Source organism: Callithrix jacchus, chromosome 10 (genome assembly GCF_049354715.1).
Source record: "Callithrix jacchus isolate 240 chromosome 10, calJac240_pri, whole genome shotgun sequence".
Lineage (NCBI taxonomy): Eukaryota > Metazoa > Chordata > Mammalia > Primates > Cebidae > Callithrix > Callithrix jacchus.
Genome location: NC_133511.1, coordinates 111672609 through 111692593, shown reverse-complemented (window position 1 = coordinate 111692593; position 19985 = coordinate 111672609). Strand labels below are relative to the sequence as shown.

The 19985-nt window shown below is 41.8% G+C and overlaps 1 protein-coding gene across 50 annotated transcripts in view; it reads right to left on the bottom strand.

Annotated features, from left to right (window-relative positions):
- The window catches only part of ATG13 (autophagy related 13), a 69634-nt gene that overhangs the window by 28457 nt on the left and 21192 nt on the right, over positions 1-19985 (bottom strand). For 47 of the 50 annotated variants that reach the window (XM_054240824.2, XM_078340944.1, XM_009008023.5 and 44 more), the window contains 3 exons: positions 3912-3993; positions 2251-2331; positions 1674-1793 (listed from right to left, as the gene is read on the bottom strand). The exons of the other annotated variants lie outside the window; for them this stretch is intronic. In XM_054240824.2, coding sequence (XP_054096799.1) covers positions 1674-1793; positions 2251-2331; positions 3912-3980 — 270 coding nt within the window. In that variant the 5' untranslated portion in view covers positions 3981-3993. The remainder of the gene's footprint in view (positions 1-1673; positions 1794-2250; positions 2332-3911; positions 3994-19985) is intronic. 50 annotated transcript variants of the gene reach the window in all.

Below are 19985 nucleotides of genomic sequence, written 5' to 3'. Positions count from 1 at the left end.
AAGGCAGACGTTGCGGTGAGCCGAGATCATGCCATTGCACTCCAGCCTGGGTAACAAGAGTGAAACTCCGTCGCAAAAAAAAAAAAAAAAAAAACAAACCTCATAATACAGGCTGTGGGCAAAGTGGCTCGGTCCTATAACCCCAGCACTTTGGGAGTGTGAGACAGGAGGATCAGTTGAAGCGAGGAGCTTGAAGCTGCAGTGAGCTATAAGTACCACTGTACTCCAGAGCCTGGGCAGTACAGTGAGACCCTATCTCTACAAAAAAAATTTTTTTTTTAAACATTAGCCATGTGTGGTGATGCATGCCTATACTCCCAGCTACTTGGAAAGGCTGAGGTGGTAGGATCAATTGAAACTAGAAGTCTGAGGCTGCAGTGAGCTATGATTGCGCCACTGCATTCCAGCCAGGGTGACAAAGAGACCCAATCTCAAAACAATAGTTGACTGGGTGTGGCGGCTCAGGCCTGTAATCTTAGTACTCTGGAAGGCCAAGGCAGGTGGATCACCTGAAGTCAGGAGTTCGAGACCAGCCTAGCCAACGTGGTGAAACCTTGTCTTTACAAAAAATAGCCAGGCATGGTGGCATGCACCTGTAATCTCAGTTACTCAGGAGGCTGAGGCATGAGAATCACTTGAATCCAGAAGACGGAGGTTTCAGTGAGCTAAGATCAAGCCACTGCACTCCAGCCTAGGCAACAGAGCAAGACTCTGTCTCAAAAAGAAAGAAACCAAAAAGCATCAACGACAATCCAGCAAGTCATACTGTGGAAACAAATATAAACAAAGCACTATAGGAAGACTGCAGTTGTATCTCCCACTAAAAGGGGGAAAGTTTCTAGAGCACGTGAGTCTTAAAGGATGAGTAGAAGTATATCATATGAATAAGAGGGCAAAGAGCCTATACCAAGTGGTTGGAATAGTAAGTTCAAAAACCATGACCCCTGTAATCCCAGGACTCTAAGAGAGAGACTCAGGCAGGCAGACTGCCTGAGCTCAGGAGTTTGAGACCAGCCTAGGCAACATGGTGAAACCCCATCTCTAGAAAATATACAAAAACTAGCTGCGCATGGTGGCACATGCCTGTAGTCCCAGCTACTCAGGAGGATGAGGTGGGAGGACTGTTTGAGCCTGGGAGGTCGAGGGTGCGATGAACCATGATTGTGCCACAGTACTCCAGCCTGGGTTACTGAGCAAGACCCTGTTTCAAAAAACAAAACAGGCTGGGTGCAGTGGCTCATGCCTATAATCCTAACACTTTGGGAGGCTGAGGTGGGTGGATCACCTGAGGTCAGGAGTTCAAGACCAGTCTGGCCAAAATGGCGAAACACTTTTACTAAAAATATAAAAATTAGCTGGGCATGGTGGCAGGCTCCTATAATCCAAGTTACTTTGGAGGCTAAGGCAGGAGAATAGCTCGAACCCAGGAAGCGGAGGCTACAGTGAGTACAGATCAATCCACTGCACTCCAGCCTGGGTGACGAAACCTGTCTAAAAAAACAAACAAACAAGCAAAAAAAAAAAAAAAAAAAGAAAAAGCCATGACCCCCTCAGAGACTGATATGAATGTCAGAGAGGGAAGGTGCAGGAATAAGACTAAGAAATGAATTGGACTTAAGAGTGTGAGGAGTCTTGAGTGCTAAATGAAGACACCAACCTGGCCATAACCTTACCTCAGATGTCTTAAGTGAAATCTCCACACACATAGACCTCCCGACAGCAGGCAGCTGCCCTGCCAGTGCCTTCTTTGCTTCATGTGTAACCTCTGGGATGTCTTTAATTGCTAAGTTGAACTGGAAAACAAAAGTGACTTCTGCATGAAAGACTCATGGGAAAAATTATGGAAACAGAAATTAGTGTATGTTGGGTAACGCAAGTACTGCTGTGGCTGATGAAGGAAGACAATTCATTCACTTCTCCCTTCACCATAAGGAATAATCCTGTATCAGAGCCCCACATTTCAAGGTGAAAAAGGTAATTAGCATTACAAAAAGTAGCTAAGATACAATTTTTGTCTTCTAAGGACTACGCTTTTCACCTATTACTCCAGGAAATTAAGAATCAAATAAATACAGGATTAACATTCAATAAGAACATCCTTTTCAAGTAAATGGATCACATGGAATTAGATATTTTAATGTTGTTTATAATACTATAAATAGTATTACTTATTATTGCACTTGAGAACTTTACATTCATTCCTTGTGACAAACACTACAGTATACACCTTAGTAAATAATAGAATTTTACCCAGTCTGAACCCGTTGGGGAAGAAGAAGAACGAGTGCAAATCTTTTCACCCAGTCGAGCCTGGACAATCACTTGGACAGTCTAAAAAAGAAAACAAAAATACAAAAAAAAAAAAAGATGAAAAGTTTTAACAAACTAATCTAGCTCCAGATCAGGGTTAAAATCCTCCCAATACAGGGTTTAAAAGATGCCAACTAATCATAAGTATACTTCAGTATAGAGTAGAATTTTAATTTTTGAGAACAGATAGAAAAAATACTACACAGAAAGAATAACTTTGTAAATATTTCTGAGAGTATAATGTCAACCAATAAAAGGAATTATATGTCGAGGCTTGGAAACTATAATACTCTCATATGGCAGAAAGGAAAGCTGAGCACGGTGGCTCACGCCTATAATCCCAGCACTTTGGGAGGCCGAGGCAGGTGGATCACAAGGTCAAGAGATCAAGACCATCCTGGTCAACACGGTGAAACCCCGTCTCTATTAAAAATACAAAAATTAGCTGGGCATGGTGGCACATGCCTGTAGTCCCAGCTACCGGGGAGGCTGGGGCAGGAGAATTGCTTGAACCCAGGAGGTGGAGGTTGCAGTGAGCTGAGATCACACCATTGCACTCCAGCCTGGGCAACAAGAGTGAAACTCCTTCTCAAAAAACAAAACAAAACATAAAGAAATTAGTCCAACTGTGGTTTTAAATATTCACTGCCACAAACTTATAACATCATGGAAGATTTAAAACAAAAATTCCACAATTATTCATATCATTTGGCCCATATGGCAAAAGTCTTCCACCTAAGTTTATGACTAAAATCAACTAAATGGATTGTTCTATCATGGCAATGGTTGAGAGAAGGAGTGAGGGAAGGTGGAAATGATTTTTAGATTTAGGAAAACATGGCATTCAAAATTCAGTTCTGGCCAGGCGCGGTGGCTCATGCCTATAATCCCAGCACTTCGGGAGGCCGAGGCGGGTGGATCACAAGGTCAAGAGATCGAGACCATCCTGGTCAACAAGGTGAAACCCCGTCTACAATAAAAATACAAAAATTAGCTGGGCATGGTGGTGCGCGCCTGTAGTCCTAGCTACTCGGTAGGCTGAGGCAGGAGAATTGCTTGAACCCAGAAGACGGAGGTTGAGGTAAGCCGAGATTGTGCCATTGCACTCCAGTCTGGGTAACAACAGCAAAATTCCGTCTCAAAAAAAAAAAAAAATTCAGTTTTAATTCCTCATTTAACCAGGAAGGGAAGAATATATAAAACTTGAACATTTCAGGTTTAGTTGAAGCTTAAGGAAAGATATCCAAAATGCTGCCTATTCCAGCTGACAGTCTTTGTTCCCACCCAAAGGGAACATACTGTGCCAATAACCTGGCATAATGGTTTGACATTTCTGCAAACAGCCTTGCAAAAAAAAAAAAAGAAAGAAAGAAAAAAGACAAAATTCTGAACAAGTAGCTGAAAAATTGGAAGCTACTTTTTAGCTACACCCCCAATACCGCCCCCACACCTCACAGTTTGGTTTACAACAGACAGAAGTATCCCTTAAAATGGGCAAGCTGCAAGCTGTTATGCTACTTTCCAAAGAGAGTTGTTCTCAAAAGGGAGAAGCACGGAAGTTATTTCTAACAGTTCTAGGCTCAAGAGAATGGACGTATTACCTTGAGGGCAAAAAATTTAATAAACTTGTCCAGGTCCTTTCTGTCCTGGGAATTGAGATCAGTTTCCATTGCCTAGAGGAATCTTAAAAAAAAGAGAGAGAGTGAAAAAAATGACTAATATATTTTAAAAAGCAATAATACATCAAAGCATACAGAAATGGTATTGTCTACTAGCTTAGGAATAATCACGTGGGAGTGGAAGGAAAAAAATTTCCTTTAACTAAAGATATCAAAGTGAAAAATACTGAGATGCTGACTCTTGAGGAAAAAAGATTCCACACAGAACTACATCTAGGAAACTAAAAAATGAATGAGAACATTCTACCTGAATATGAAACTTTGAGCTTTAAATATAATTATCCATTCAAAACTATTTCATCATCCAGCAGATTCAGAACTAAGTTTTAATGAGACATAAACTTTGCTGAACACACATAAAATGAGTTAATTTATATTACTTCAAAGCCCACTAAATCAATTTAACTTTCGGGAGTTATAGGCTTTTGAGAATCTATTGACAAAAGCCCTTTTCTCCAGAAAAATACCTACTTATAGGAACGTTTGCATATAATTTCATGGGATTCATGGATTTCATGAAACACACCATAAATGCCCTCCCTGGCTGGCCACTATGGCTTATGCCTGTAATTCCAACACATTGGGAGGCCAAGGCAGGAGGACTGTTTGAGCCAAGGAGTTTGGGACCAGCCTGGGCAAGACACCATGGCGAGACTCTGTCTCCATTTAAAAAAAAAAAAAGCCCTCCAGGTTGAAATGATTTGAGATGGTTTGATATAAAGAATGCATTTAAAGAGAGATAAAGAGGTGCATACAACAGAGAGCAAATTAGGTTTAGAAATACAGAAATATTAAGTATTCCAGTCTTCCAAAGGATTGGGTATAGATGGAAAACGTTAATGGACACCCCAGGCCAACGGATAACATGGACTCCTGCAGCTGAGGGGTGCCATGTTTAAAACAGAACAAGACAGCTATAGCTGGGGGAGGGATTGGTCATGTATTCTTTGTTCTCAAAACCATGTATAAAAGTATCACAGGACCTCCCTTTTTATAATCAAGCTGAACAAGTTGGAGTTTACAATCCCAACATAAACTGGACAAGGGCCCCCAATCTCCACCCCCTGAATTCCCTCAATCAGCCTTTTGAAAGAAATGTCTGACAGACTTCTGGTTTGCGACTTGAAAACTAACCAGTCAGGGCTGAGCTCTATCAACCAATCAGAACTTGGCTATGCTGACCAATCAGAACTAACCAAGTTTCAATCCTTCCTTTGCATAAACAAACTTGATTGTAAACCTAGGCACTGTAAAACCTGCACACTCCCTTTGTTCTGCCAGTTTGCAAACTGTTCACTGGAATAGTCTCTTTCCTCCAAGTTACTTTGCAGAGAACATTTGTTCACAGGAAGTAATACACCTGGTTTGGGCCAAACCATGAGCGTCTTGAATACCATCACCATCTAGAAGTCAGATTGGCACCTAGTGTGCGAGAGATAGGAGCTCACCCAAGGCTTTTAACGAGAGGAAGTGACGCAATCAGAGAGGTAACAACATCCTGAATGTGCTTTAGAAAGATAGGTTTGTGGGTGTAAAGCAGAACACTCTAGAGTTCAAAGCGGGGAAATGGGGGTGGGGTAGGGAAGTTGGGGAGGGATAACATGGAGAGAAATGCCAGATATAGGTGATGGGGGGATGGAGGCAGCAAACCCCATTACCATGTATGTATCTATGCAACAATCCTGCATGTTTTGCACATGTACCCCAGAACCTAAGGTGCAATAAAATACATATATTTAAAAAAAAAAAAAAAGAAAGAAAAACAGGGAAATCAATTAGGTCCTTGGCAATAATTATGATTGTAATCAAGTATAAAACTCTAGCACAGGCGTCCTTTGGAAACAGTATAGATGGGAGGTATTTTCAAAGAATAGCTGACGGTCAAGTACAGGGGCTCACACCTGTAACCCCAGCACTTTGGGAGGCTGAGGAGGGTGGACCAACTGAGGTCAGGAGTTTGAGACCAACCTAGCCAACATGGTAAAACCTCATCTCTACTAAAAATGCAAAAATTAACTGGGCATGGTGGCACACTTCTATAATCTCAGCTACTCAGGAGGCTGAGGAAGGAGAACTGCTTGAACCCAGGAGGCAGAGGTTGCAGTGAGCCAAGATCAGGCCACTGCACTCCCACAGTGCATAAACAAAGAGCTGATAAGATTTAATGGCTGAATGATGAAACAGGATAAAGGAGTGGCAGGATTTTAGAAATAGATAACTGAGAGGCTAGAGTTTCATTTAACAAAAGACAGGGAAGCCAGACTGGGAAAAGATTTTAAGGAAAAGAGTATACACAAAAGGAAAGCTAAGGAGAACAATCCAAGATGGCCGATAGCTAACATCCCGGGATTGCAGCTCTCAGGGAAGGCGTGGAGAACTAGAGGACGCCACACTTTCAGACAAATTCTGGTCGCTCACGGAGCAGAAGATCCCCCAGTGGAGGAAACACACGGGTGGCCAGCGCGACTCTCGTGGCCGGCGCAGCGGTTCCGCCTGCACCTTGGCGCGGCAGCTCTCGGAGCAGAGTAAACAGGTTCGGAGGACCCGCACGGGTCCCCAGCAGGACACCAGAGCCCGGCGCAGCAGCTGTGACGGCACCTCGGCGTGGCAGCGCTCTGCGCAGAGTAAACAGGACCGGTTTCCCTTCTGACAGAGGTTTGGAGCACCGGGAAGGCAGAGTCACCTACTACGGACTCAAGAAGGAAGCCAGACAGGAGAATCCTGGGCAGAAAAGTACCATCAGTTTTAACGCCGCTGCTGTGGCCCTGGGAACTAACAACCTGGACATCCACTCAAGAGACCTAATCTGAAAGTTGGTAATGTCAAAGACGACAGGAGGATAAATTTACAATGATGGGAAGAAACCAGCGTAAAAAAGCTGAGAATACTCAAAATCAGAACGCCTCTCCCTCTAAAGATGATCACAGTTCCACATCAACAATGGAACACGGCTTGATGGAGAACGAGCGCCTCCTGATGACAGAATCACTCTTCAAGGAATGGATAATAACAAACTTCGGTGAGTTAAAAGACCATGTTGTAGCCCAACGTAAAGAAACTAGGAACTTTGAAAAAAGGTTTGATGAAATCCTATTGAGAATAGACAACTTAGAGAGGAGTATGAGTGAATTAATGGAACTGAAGAATACAATACAGGAACTCTGAGAAGTATGCACAGGTTTAAACACTCGAATTGTTCAAGCAGAAGAAGGGATATCAGAGGTCAAAGTCCAACTTAATGAAATAAAACGTGAAGAAAAGATTAGAGAAAAAAGGATAAAAAGGAATGAGCAAAGTTTCCAAGAAATGTGGGACTATGTGAAAAGACCAAATTTACGTTTGATAGGTGTACCTGAATGCGACGGAGAGAATGAATCCAAGCTGGAAAATACCCTTCAGGATATTATTCAGGAAAATTTTCCTAAACTAGCAAAGCAGGTCAACATTCAACCCCAGGTAATACAGAGAACACCACAAAGATATTCCTCAAGAAGAGCAACCCCAAGGCACATAATCGTTAGATTCACCAGGGTTGAAACGAAGGAGAAAATACTAAGGGCAGCCAGAGAGAAAGGTCAGGTTACCCACAAAGGCAAGCTTATCAGACTTACAGAAAATCTCTCAGCAGAAACTCTACAAGCCAGAAGAGAGTGGGGGCCAATATTCAACATCCTCAAAGAACAGAACCTTCAGCCCAGAATTTCATATCCAGCCAAACTAAGCTTCACAACTGAAGGAAAAATAAAATCTTTTATGAACAAGCAAGAACTCAGATTTTATTACCACCAGGCCTGCTTTACAAGAGCTTCTGAAAGAAGCATTACACACAGAAAGAAACAACCAGTATTAGCCTTTCTAAAAATATACCAAAAAGTAAAGAGCACCAACATAAAGAAGAATTTACACCAACGAATGGATAAAACAGCCGGTCAACATCAAATGGCAGTAACCCTAAATTTAAATTGACTAAATCCCCCAATCAAAAGACACAGCCAAAACCCAACGGCATGTTACATCCAGACCTGTTTCACATGCAAGGATACACAAAGACTCAAAACAAAGGGATGGAGAAAGATTTACCAACCAAATGGAGAGAAAAAATAAATAATAAATAAAAAGCAGGAGTTGCAATTCTCATATCGGATAAAATAGATTTTAAAGCAACAAAGATATAGTGGTAAACGGATCAATGCAACAACAAGAGCTAACAATCCTAACACCCAGATACGAGACTTAGATTCAATGAGACAGAAAATTAATAAGGATATCAAGGACTCAAACTCAGATCCGGAACAAGTAAACTTAATAAATATTTATAGAGCTCTCCACTTCAAACACACAAAATATACATTCTTGTCAATACCACATCACACCTACCCATAAGCTTAAATGAAACATTGATTGGCCATTATTAATACCCAATTTTTTTCAAAATAAAGCAATATTTCCATTTACTCTCCCTCATTCTCTTCCTCTTTCTTCCTCTCCTTTACTTATTTTTTTTTCTTTCCTTCTCTCAAAAAAAAAAAAAATCAACTTGTAAACCTCTAGATCCAGGTTGGCAATGTCTCTCTCATTGCTTGATTTCCTTCCTTCCCTTCCCTCCCTCCCTCCCTCCCCGCTTCCTCCCTTCCTTCCTTCCTTCATCCTTTCCTTCCTCCCTACCGTCCTTCTTCCCTTCCTTCCTCCCTACCGTCCTTCTTCCCTCCCTTCCTGCCTTCCTCCCCCCCAAAAAAATAAAAAAATAAAAAAAAGGAAAGCTAAAAGAGGAAATAATGGGTACATATTAAATTAAATTATTTTTTGGCCAGGCATCATGGTGCACACCTGTAATCCCAGCACTTTGGGAGGCTGAGACAGGTGGATCATTTTAGACCAGAAGTTGGAGACCAGCTTGGACAACATAGCACAACCCATCTCTACTAAAAATACAATAAAATAATAATAATAATTAGCCAGACGTGGTGGCACATACCTATAGTCCCAGCTATTTGGGAGGCTGAGGTTGGAGAAAGGCCTGAGTCCTGGAGGTCAAGGCTGCAGCAAGCCATCAGCAGTGAGCCATGACTGCTCCACTGCATTCCAGCCTGGGCCACAGGAGTAAAACTCTGTCTCAAAAAAAAAAAAAAAAAGGCTGGGTGCAGGGCCTCACGCCTGTAATCCCAGCACTTTGGGAGGCCGAGGCGGGTGGATTACAAGGTCAGGAGTTTGAGACGAGCCTGACCAATATAATGAAACCCTGTCTCTACTAAAAATATAAAAATTAGCCAGGCATGGTGGTGTGTGCCTATAATTCCAGCTACTCAGGAGGCTGAGGCAGGAGAATTGCTTCACACCAGGAGGTGAAGGTTGCAGTGAGCCAAGATTGCACCAGTGCACTCCAGCCTGAGCACAAGAGTGAGACTGTCTCAACAACAACAAAAAAATTCAGGTATAACTTAGATGCATTAAAATGTACAAATCTTAAATGTACAGGTTAAGAAATATTTTTATATGTATACACCCATATAACCACAAGCCAGATAAAGTTATAGAACATATCCAATATTCCAATACAATCCTTTCAGTCAAGTCCACCAAAGGGAAATCATTACTAACCTCTATCACCATAGATTAGTTTGGGCTGTTTTGAATTTCTTACAGAAATAAACAATATTAACTCTTGTGTGCAGCTTTTATTCAACATTATGTCTATAACACAATTCATCTATATTGTTGGGTGTAGCAGCAGTTTATTCTTTTTCATTGGTGCATAGTACTCTATCTCATTAATAACATAATATTAAAAATAAATTCTAGGCCCAGCACGGTGGCTCACACCTGTAATCCAAGCACTTTGGAGGCTAAGGCAGGTGGATCATGAGGTCAGGAGTTCAAGACCAACTTGGCCAACACGGTGAAACCTCGTCTCTACTAAAAATAGAAAAATTAGCTGAGTGTGGTGGTGAGCACCTATAATCCCAGCTATTCAGGAGGTTAAGGCAGGCTTGAACCCAGGAGGCAAAAGTTGCAGTGAGCCAAGATTACACCACTGCACTCCAGCCTGGGTGACAAAGCAAGTCTCCAACTCAAAAATAAATAAATAGGCCAGGCACAGTGGCTCACGCCTGTAATCCCAGCACTTTGGGAGGCTGAGGCGGGCAGATCACCAGGTCAGGAGATTGAGACCATCCTGGCTAACACGGTGAAACCCCCTCTCTACTAAAAATACAAAAAATTAGCCAGGCATGGTGGCATGCGCCTATAGACCCAGCTACTCGGGAGGCTGAGGCAGGAGAATCATTTGAAACCAGGAGGCGGAGGTTGCAGTGAGCCAAGATCGCGCCACTCTACTCCAGCCTGGGCAACAGAGCGAGACTCTGTCTCAAAAAATAAATAAATATAAATAAATAAATTCTACTCATGATAAACATCTGCGATATTTCCTGTTTTTAGCTATCATATTCTTGTATGTGTCTTTTGGTGGATGTAAACACTCACTGCTACCAGAGGAAAAGCTAGGAATGTTAATGGTGGATCACTGAGCTTAAATAGACACTACCAGAAAGGTTTAAAGTGTCTGTACCAGCTCACAGTCCCAGCAGCAGTGTTTGAGTGCTATGGTTGCTATAAATCTATATACCACTTGGTAATACTGACCGTTTAATTTTAGCCATTCTGGTAAAGATGTGGTAGTATCTCATCTAATCTGCATTTCCCTGATGACTGCAATTTCCCCTCTGAGCACCTTTGCATGTGCTTCATAATTTGGATAACCTATGATTATATTTTTTAATTTTGTGAGACAAAGTCTTGCTCTGTCACCTAGGCTGGAGTACACTGGCATGATCATACCTCACTGCAGCCTCAATCATCCAGGCTCAGGTGATACTCTTGCCTCAGCCTCCGAGTAGCTGGAACCATAAGCACTAGCTAAGATACCCTCTTTTGTGAAGTGCTAATTTAAGCCTTTTGGCCATTTTTACCACTGGGTTTTCTTTTTCTTACTGAATTGGATTTTTAAACATATATTCTGTATACAGGTACTTTGTTGGATATACACACTGCAAGTATCTTCTCCCAGATGTGGCTTGCCATTCTGATGGAACCTGTTTTTTATCTTTTAACAAGAGACTGATTATACTAATAGATAATGGCTATGAACTCTTTCTTAGAAGATTAACAAGAATTCTGGACAGAAATATAATTAACCATTAATCAGGCTGCATTTTGACCCACTTCCTTGTAACCATTTGCATCCCTACTGTTCTACAGATAGGCTCCCTGATGTTAGAATCAGAAGGCTTTTGTTTAAGAATTGCTTAAGTACATGGGCACTGTGGTTAACGCCTGTAACCCCAGTACTTTGGGGGGCTAAGGTGGCAGAATCACTTTAGTCCAAAAGTTCAAGACCAGTCTGGGCAACATGGTGAAATCCCATCTCTAGAAAAAAATATAAAAATTAGCTGAGCATGGTAGTCCCAGCTACTCAGGAGGCTGAGATCGGAGGATCACTTAAACCTGGGAGGCAGAGGTTGCAATGAGCTGAGATAGTACCACTACACTCCAGCCTGGGTGACAGAGCAAAATTTTTATTTATTTTTTTTTGTAAAAAAAAAAAAAAAAAAATTGGCCAGGTGCAGTGGCTCACACCTGTAATCCCAGCACTTTGGGAGGCTGAGGTGGGTGGATCATGAGGTCAGGAGTTCAAGACCAGCCTGGCCAATATGATGAAACCCCATCTCCACTAAAAATACAAAAATTAGCTTGTGGTGGCATGAGCCTGTAGTCTCAGCTGCTTGGGAGGCTGAGGAAGGAGAACTGCTTAAACCAGGGAGGTGGAGGCTGCAGTGAGCCAAGATCCTGCCACTGCACTCCCACCTGGGTGACAGAGCAAGACTCTATCTCAAAAAAAAAAAAAAAAAAAAAAATTGCATAAGCAGATCCTGAATTATAGCAAAACAGCTGATACCAAGCAGTTTAAAGACCCCCATAGAGAAGCCAAATCAATGTAAGAATATAAGTTTCTACCTTCTCATCTGAAAGCTCTAGAAGATTTAAAAAAAAAAAAAAAAAAAGGCCGGGCACAGTGGCTCAAGCCTATAATCCCAGCACTTTGGGAGGCCGAGGCGGGTGGATCATGAGGTCAAGAGATCAAGACCATTCTGGTCAACATGGTGAAACCCCGTCTCTACTAAAAATACAAAAAATTAGCTGGGCATGTTCGCGTGCACCCGTAATCCCAGCTACTCGGGAGGCTGAGGCAGGAGAATTGCCTGAACCCAGGAGATTGTGGTGAGCCGAGATTGTGTTATTGCACTCCAGCCTGGGTAACGAGCAAAACTCCGTCTCAAAAAAAAAAAAAGAATATAGTTTCTTCATCTCTCTGTGCCATGTCTTTACCTTGCATACTTAGACCAATCAATGATCTCCACACTTCAGCCCAATCTCAAACTCCTAAACTAAAACTCTAACCCCAAACTCCCTGGGGAAGCAGATTTGAGGGTTCCTCCTGTTTCCTCTTTTGGCAGCCCTGCAATTAAACCTCTTTCTCTGCTGCAACCCAGTGTTTCAGCATAATCACTTGCTGCATGCATTGAACAATGGACCTATTACAGTTACAGCTGAACCATATATATATATGTATATATATGTATATGTATATATATATACGGGGAGAGAGAGAGAGAGAGAGAGAGAATTCTGACTCACAACCTGAAGCAACCAGCCCAGGAAGCCAACCTACTATCTAAACTAATGAGTCAATGATGTCAGACTATCTCGATTAACCAGTCCAGGAAGCCAACAATAACCACTATAACAACTGGCTCAATTCACAATAGCCAAGATATGGAATCACCCTAAATGTTTGTCAACAAGGATAAAATGTGGAGGCTGGGCTAGGTGGCTCATGCCTGTAATCCCAGCACTTTGAGAGGCCAAGGTAGGTGGATCACTTGAGGTCAGGAGTTTGAAACCAGCCTGGCCAACACAGTGAAACCCTGTCTCTACTAAAAATACAAAAATTGGCCGGGTGTGGTGGCTCACGCCTGTAATCCCAGCACTTTAGGAGGCTGAGGAGGGCTGATCAGATCAGAGATCAAGACCATCCTGGCTAACCCAGTCTTTACTAAAAATACAAAAAGTAGCTGGGTGTGATGGCACACGCCTGTAGTCCCAGCTACTCGGGAGGCTGAGGCGGGAGAATCGCTTGAACCCAAGAGGTGGAGGTTGCAGTGAGCCAACACCACACCAATGCACTCCAGCCTGTGTAACGGAGTGAGACTATGTCCCAAAAAGAAAAAGTGGAATATATATCATGGAAATTAGCCATAGAAAAAGAGTAAAATCCTGTCATTTGCAGCAACATGAATAAAACTGGAGAACATTAAGTGAAACAAGCCAGGCACAAAAGAAAAATACTCCATGATCTCACTCATGTGGAATCTAAGATGTTGTTATTAAACTAGTAGAGAGTAGAACAGAAGTTACCAAAGGATGGGGAAGTAGGGTGCAGGATGATTGTGAGAAATTCATCAACAGGTACAAGGCTACAGTTAGTTAGATAAGAGGAATAAGTTCTGGTGTTCTATTTCATAGCAGAATGACTGGAGTTATCCATAATATATATTTCACAATAGCGAAAGAGAGTTTTGTTTTGTGAGACATAGTCTTGCTCTGTCACCCAGGCTGGAGTGCAATGGTTCGATCTGGGCTTACTGCAACCTCTGCCTCCATGGTTTAAGTGATTCTGGTGCCGCAGGCTCCGAGTAGCTGTGATTACAGGCATGCACCCCCTCACCCAGCTGATTTTTGTATTTTTAGTAGAGAAGGGTTATGCCATGTTGGCCAGGCTGGTTTTGAACACCTGGACTCAAGCAATTCACTCACCGCACTCTCCCAAAGTGCTGGGATTACAGAGGTAAACCACTGCGCCCAGCCGAAAAAAGAGGTTTTTAAATGTTCTCATCACAGAGAAACAATAAATGTTTAAGGTGATTAATATGCTAATTATCCTGATTAGGTCATCACACAATTTAGATATGCATCAAAACATATATCATTATTATGTATCAATTATAAATTAAAAATGAAAACAAAAAACCACTGGCCCAAAAGAACCACGACTTACTTAATACCCTACATTTTGGTCCCACCCCCTCCAACTTGGGACCAACTGAAGAAAGCCAAATATGTACCTCCTAACCACACAGGATGCCCTGCTTCTAATCAGCCTGTCTCCAGCGGCCCTATGCCAGGAGCCTCCAATTAGGGCACACCTGAAACCTTCTCCTCCCCCCACCCCACCACTATAAAGCTTTCCCACTCCTCTGTCCGCTTTTGAGTCTCTGCCAAATGCAAATGATAACAGCTGACTCTTTTGCTGTGAATAGCTTTTGCTTGTTCTCATCTGGGTGCTCTTTATTTCCATATTAAAAATAGCTTTGATGCACTTTGGGAAGCAGAGGTAGGCAGATCACTTCAGGTCAGGAGTTCATGATCATCTTGGCCAACATGGTGAAACCCTGTCTCTACCAAAAAATACAAAAATTAGCCAAAGGTGGTGGTGTACACCTGTAATCCCAGCTGCTTGAGAGACTTAGGCATGAGAATCACTTGAACCCGGGAAAAACTGTTGTTTTTTTTTTTTGAGATGGGGTTTTTGCTTCTTGCCCAGGCTGGAGTGCATTGGCACAATCTTGGGTCCCCACAACCTCCACTTCCTGGGTTCAAGCAATTCAACTGCCACAGCCTTCTGAGTAGCTGGGATTATAGGCATATACCACCATGCTCAGCTAATTTTGTATTTTTAGTAGAGATGGGGTTTCTCCATGTTGGTCAGGTTGGCTTTGAACTCCTAACCTCAGGTGACCTGCCTACCTCGACCTCCAAAAGTGTTGGGATTACAGGCGTGAGCCACCGAGCCTGGCCAAAATACATTATTTTTTGAAATAAAAAAGTGCTACACCTTTTCAATTTGCTTTAAATGATTGAAAAGAAGAGAGAGAGAAAGAAAAAATTTAAAAAATTAAAAAGTGCTAACCATCAAATGAAAGATTAATACATTATTAAAATCGAGAAAAGAAAATAAATTTTTGCTGATCTGCAAATCATGAAGATATTCTCCTGTATTTTCTTTTTTCTTTATTTTTTTTCTTTTTTGTAGATAAAGTTTCACTTTGTCACCCAGGTTAGAGTCCAATGGTGTGATCTTGGCTCACTGTAACCTCTGCCTCCCAGGTTCAAGCGATTCTCCTGCCTCAGCCTCCCAAGTAGCTGGGATTACAGGTGCCCGCCGCCATGCCAAGCTAATTTTTGTATTTTTTTTTTTTTTTTTTTTTTTTTTTTTTAGTAGAGATGGGATTTCACCATGTTGGTCAGACTGGTCTAGAACTCCTGACCTCAGATGCTCCACCTGCCTCGGCCTCCCAAAGTGTGGGGATCATAGGCATGAGCCATCATGCCTGGCCAATATTCTTCTCTATTTTCTTGTAGAAGCATTTTTGTTTTACCTTTCCCGTTTGGATTCCTGATGCATCTCCAATTAATTTTTTATGTGGTATAAGTTTGTGATGAAGGTTTATTACTTTTAGCCTGTCAGTTCAGTTTAATAGGTCGAGTCAGAAAAAGCAGACCTATCTGAAAATGTGAAGTCTGGAACAATGGTAAAGGTTAAGATAAGGACTAAGGTCGGAGATAGAAGTGGATATTCTCCAAAAGAAGAGATAAGTATAGTCAATAAAATCAAGGTAACAGAGAAAAGAAAATAACAAAGACCCTAGACAAATATATATATATATATAATAATCAACATAGAACTACATAGAATTGAAAACTAATCAGAGAAATAGGAAGAAAAATTATTTCTAAGCAGTTTTCATTGAAATCAAGGGAAAATAAAAGTTTCAAGATAAAAGATATGGTCTAACTGTAACATTCTCCAGAAGTGAAGGAAAGAACTGAGAAAAAGGCTACGGACTTGGCATTATGATGCAAATGACTTTTGAAGGCATGGTTTCTTAGAATGGTAGTAAGAAATGGATTCAACTACTTCTGAGAAGGTATTTAAAAAACTCAAACTGTTTGGTTGAAAGGATTTTCCTTATCATTTGAACCACCAATCCCACTACTGGGTATATCCCCAAAGGAACAGAAATCATTCTATTACAAAAACACAGGCACACATGTTCATTGCGGCATTATTTACAATAGCAAAGACATGGAATCAACATAAATGCCCACCAACAATAGACTGGATAAAAAAAATGTGGTACATACATACACACTATGAAACACTATGCAGCCATAGAAAAGAATGAGATCATGTCTTTTGCAGGGACATAGATGGCGCTAGAGACCATTATCCTTAACAAACTAACAAAAGAACAGAAAACCCAATACTGCATGCTCTCACCTAAAAGTGGGAGCTAAAGGATGAGAACACATGGACACACAGTTGGGAAAGACACACACTGGGGCCTTTCAGAGGGCAGAAGGTGGGAGGAGGGAGAAGATCATGAAAAATAACTAATAGGTACTAGGCTTAATATTTGGGTAATGAAATAATCTGTACAGCAAATCCCCATGACACAAGTTTACCTATGTAACAAACCTGCCACGTATCCCTGAATGTAAAATGAAAGTTAAAAGAAAAAAAAAAAAGGATTTTCCTCCCAGGATAGGAATATCTAAACAAATGTATAGGGAGGGGCGAAAAATGAAAGAGAAATAAAGCATGTAAGAGAGGAAATAATTATTGGAATAAGATGCCACGGGATAGTCCATTGTGATCAAGAACAGATTAATGGCCTAAAGTGACCCAAACTATAAATGACTGACCTACTGGAATCTATCATTTGTAGATCTGGCTGCATTTGAAATATATACCCACCTCAGACATTCCTAACTTTGGTTAAAACGAACACTAGCAATTGTGCCACTGTACTCCAACTTAGGTGACAGAGCGAGACCCTGCCTCAAGGGGGAAAAAAAAAATGTGCTGCAGAATCATACTGCCCTTATCTTACACTAAAGATAAGAATTGTATTCTCACCATCAGATCATCTTCCAAGGCAAACATCATAATGGCACGAGTCCAGTGACTTTTTGTACAACTGGTAGCATAGAAAAGATTATGTAACTGCAGTTCTTGAGCCAAAAAGGGTGCAGTCTCCACTAGGGAAAAAGTTATATCCCAGAGCTACTGGTTCTCTTAAGCCCAGTTAACCAAGAAGTCAATTCATCCTCTAAAATGTAAACATATGTAAGGTTTACTTTATGCTTTGCTCTTTGCAAAATTCTTCGAGTGCTCCTAGAAATATAAAGGTAAACTTGATATAAACATTAAAGAAACCTGCAATTGAACACTTCCTTTCTTCTGCCATTTACTATTTACTGCCCAGTTACTAAATCCCGCAACTACTGCTATGTAATTTTTTTTTCTGACCCTCAACTGCAGAATATGCAATTTTTTTTAAGAGATGGCGGGGGGGTCTCTCTATGTTGCCAGGTTGATATTAAACTCCTGAACTCAGGCAATCCTAATTACCCTGACTTGATCCTGTTAATGTATATATTTATTAAAACATCACTGTATCCCATGAATATGTACAACAATTACTATGTGTTAATTAAAATAAAACTTTAAAAAGACTGAGGATGGTGGTTCACGTCTGCAATCCCAGAACTTTGGAAAGCTGAGGGTAGGGTGGGGGGAGGATCATATGAGGCCATGAGCTCGAGACCAGCCTGGACAACAAGGCAAATCCAGTCTCTACTAAAAATATAAAATCAGCCAGGAGTGGTGGCACATGCTTGTAATCCCAGCCACTTACTTGGGAGGATGAGGCACAAGAATCGCTTGAACTTAGGAGGTGGAGATTGCAGTGAGCTGAGACAGCACCAATGCACTCCAGCCTTGGTGACAGGGTGAGACCTGTTCCCTAGCCCTAAGCCCCCACTTAAAAAAAAAAAAAAAAAATACTAGACCGGGCACAGTGGCTCACACCTATAATACCAGCACTTTGGGAAGCCAAGGTGGGTGGATCATGAGGTCAGGAGTTCAAGACCGGCCTGGCCAATACAGTGAAACCTTGTTTCTACTAAAAATATAAAAAATTAGCCGGGTGTGGTGGCAGGCACCTGTAGTCCCAGCTACTTGGGAGGCTGAAGCAGGAGAATCACTTGAACCCGGCAGGTTCAAGTGAGCAGAAATCTCACCACTGCACTCCAGCCTAGGCAACAAGAATGGGACTCTGTCTCAAAATGAACAAATAAACAAACACTTAGGCCAGGTGCAGTGGCTCATGCCTGTAATTCCAGCACTCTGGGAGGCTTAGGTGGGTGGATTACTTGAGTTCAGGAGTTCGAGACCAGCCTGGCCAACATGGTAAAACTCCATCTCTCCTAAAAATACAAAAATTAGCCACACGTTTTGGTGCATGCCTGTAGTCCCAGCTACTCAGGAGGCCGAGGCAAGAGGATCATTTGAACCCAGGAGGCAGAGGTTGCAGTGAGCTGAGATTATGCCACTGCACTCTGGCCTGGGTGACAGAGAATCCATCTAAAAAAAAAAAAAAGGCAAGAAAACTAAACTAAACTAAAAGAAAAAAAGAACCCCATGCAAAGTCAGCTGAGAAAATAGGTTATGTGATTTTCAAAAGGTGATCAGAGGCCTCTGCTGGTACTTTCAATGGAGTCTAGTCTGAAAGAGGCAAATGGTGATCCTGTACCAATATTTCAATATTTAGGCTTAGGAAACTAAACTTTTTTTGTGTGTGTGCACCCTCTGCAGATTTTTTTTTTAACTAAAACATTTAAAAAATTTATTTGTGGCCTTAATGAAGCAAAGGAAACTAATTTTATTAATTCAATCAAGGTTGTCGGGACATTACAAGTTAAAAGAGACTGTTCATATACCATAATTTTTTTTTTTTTTTGAAACAGGTTTTCACACTGTTGCCCAGGCTGGAGTGTAGTGGCGCAATCATAACTCACTGTAACCCCAAACTCCTGGCCTCAAGCAATCCTCCCACCTAAGCCTCTTGAGTAGTTGGGACCATAAGCTCACACCATCATGCCCAGCTAACTAAAAAAAAATTGGGGGGGGGTGGGTCAGGTGCAGTGGCTCACGCCTGTAATCCCAGAACTTTGGGAGGCCAAGGTAAGTGGATCACGAGGTCAGTAGTTCGAGACCAGCCAGACCAACATGGTGAAACCCCACCTCTACTAAAAAATACAAAAATTAGCCAAGCATGGTGGCAAGCACCTGTAAGTAATCTCAGCTACTCAGAAGGCTGAGGCAGGAGAACCACTTGAACCCAGAAGGCGGAGGTTGCAGTGAGCCAAGATCCCATCATTGCATTCCAGCCTAGGGACAGAGCAAGACTTCATCTCAAAAAAAAAAAAAAAAAAAAAAAATCTTTTTTAGAGACAGGGGTCTTGCTCTGTCACCCAGGCTGGTCTCAAACTGCTGGCCTCAAGTGATCCTCCCATGCTCATCTCCCAAAGCACTGGGGTTACAGTTGTGAGCCACTGTGCTGGGCCCATGATTCCAATTTTTGAGAAAGTAGAGAGAAAGGGATGCGTTGGGTAATAAGGATGTTATCTTTCCTAAAAAGAGACTGTTTGGGGAAGTAAAATAGTATCTGGTATTACCCCACACTTAAACTTTACACATCCTACTCTACCACAGGAGCAGGTAGCTTGGTGGTTCTACCACCAAAAGTCTAGAGAGCAACCTGACATGATGAGGTATATATTTGACTTTCTTTTCTTCTGACTTTGTAGACTACTTCCTGCCACAATTCTTGTTATGGCCAAAATGACTGTCTACATTAAGGGAGGAGACTCCTTGACAGTATAGGTTTTAAGACCACACATCAGCTGCTAGGAGACTAAGCCAAAGAAAAAGATTTTAGGTTGCCACTTCCTTCAAATCAAGGCCGCTTTACCTTTGAGCATTCTAGTCTCTCATTTACTTTGCAACTTTTCTGCAAGTTCTTCAAAGCTCTTGCC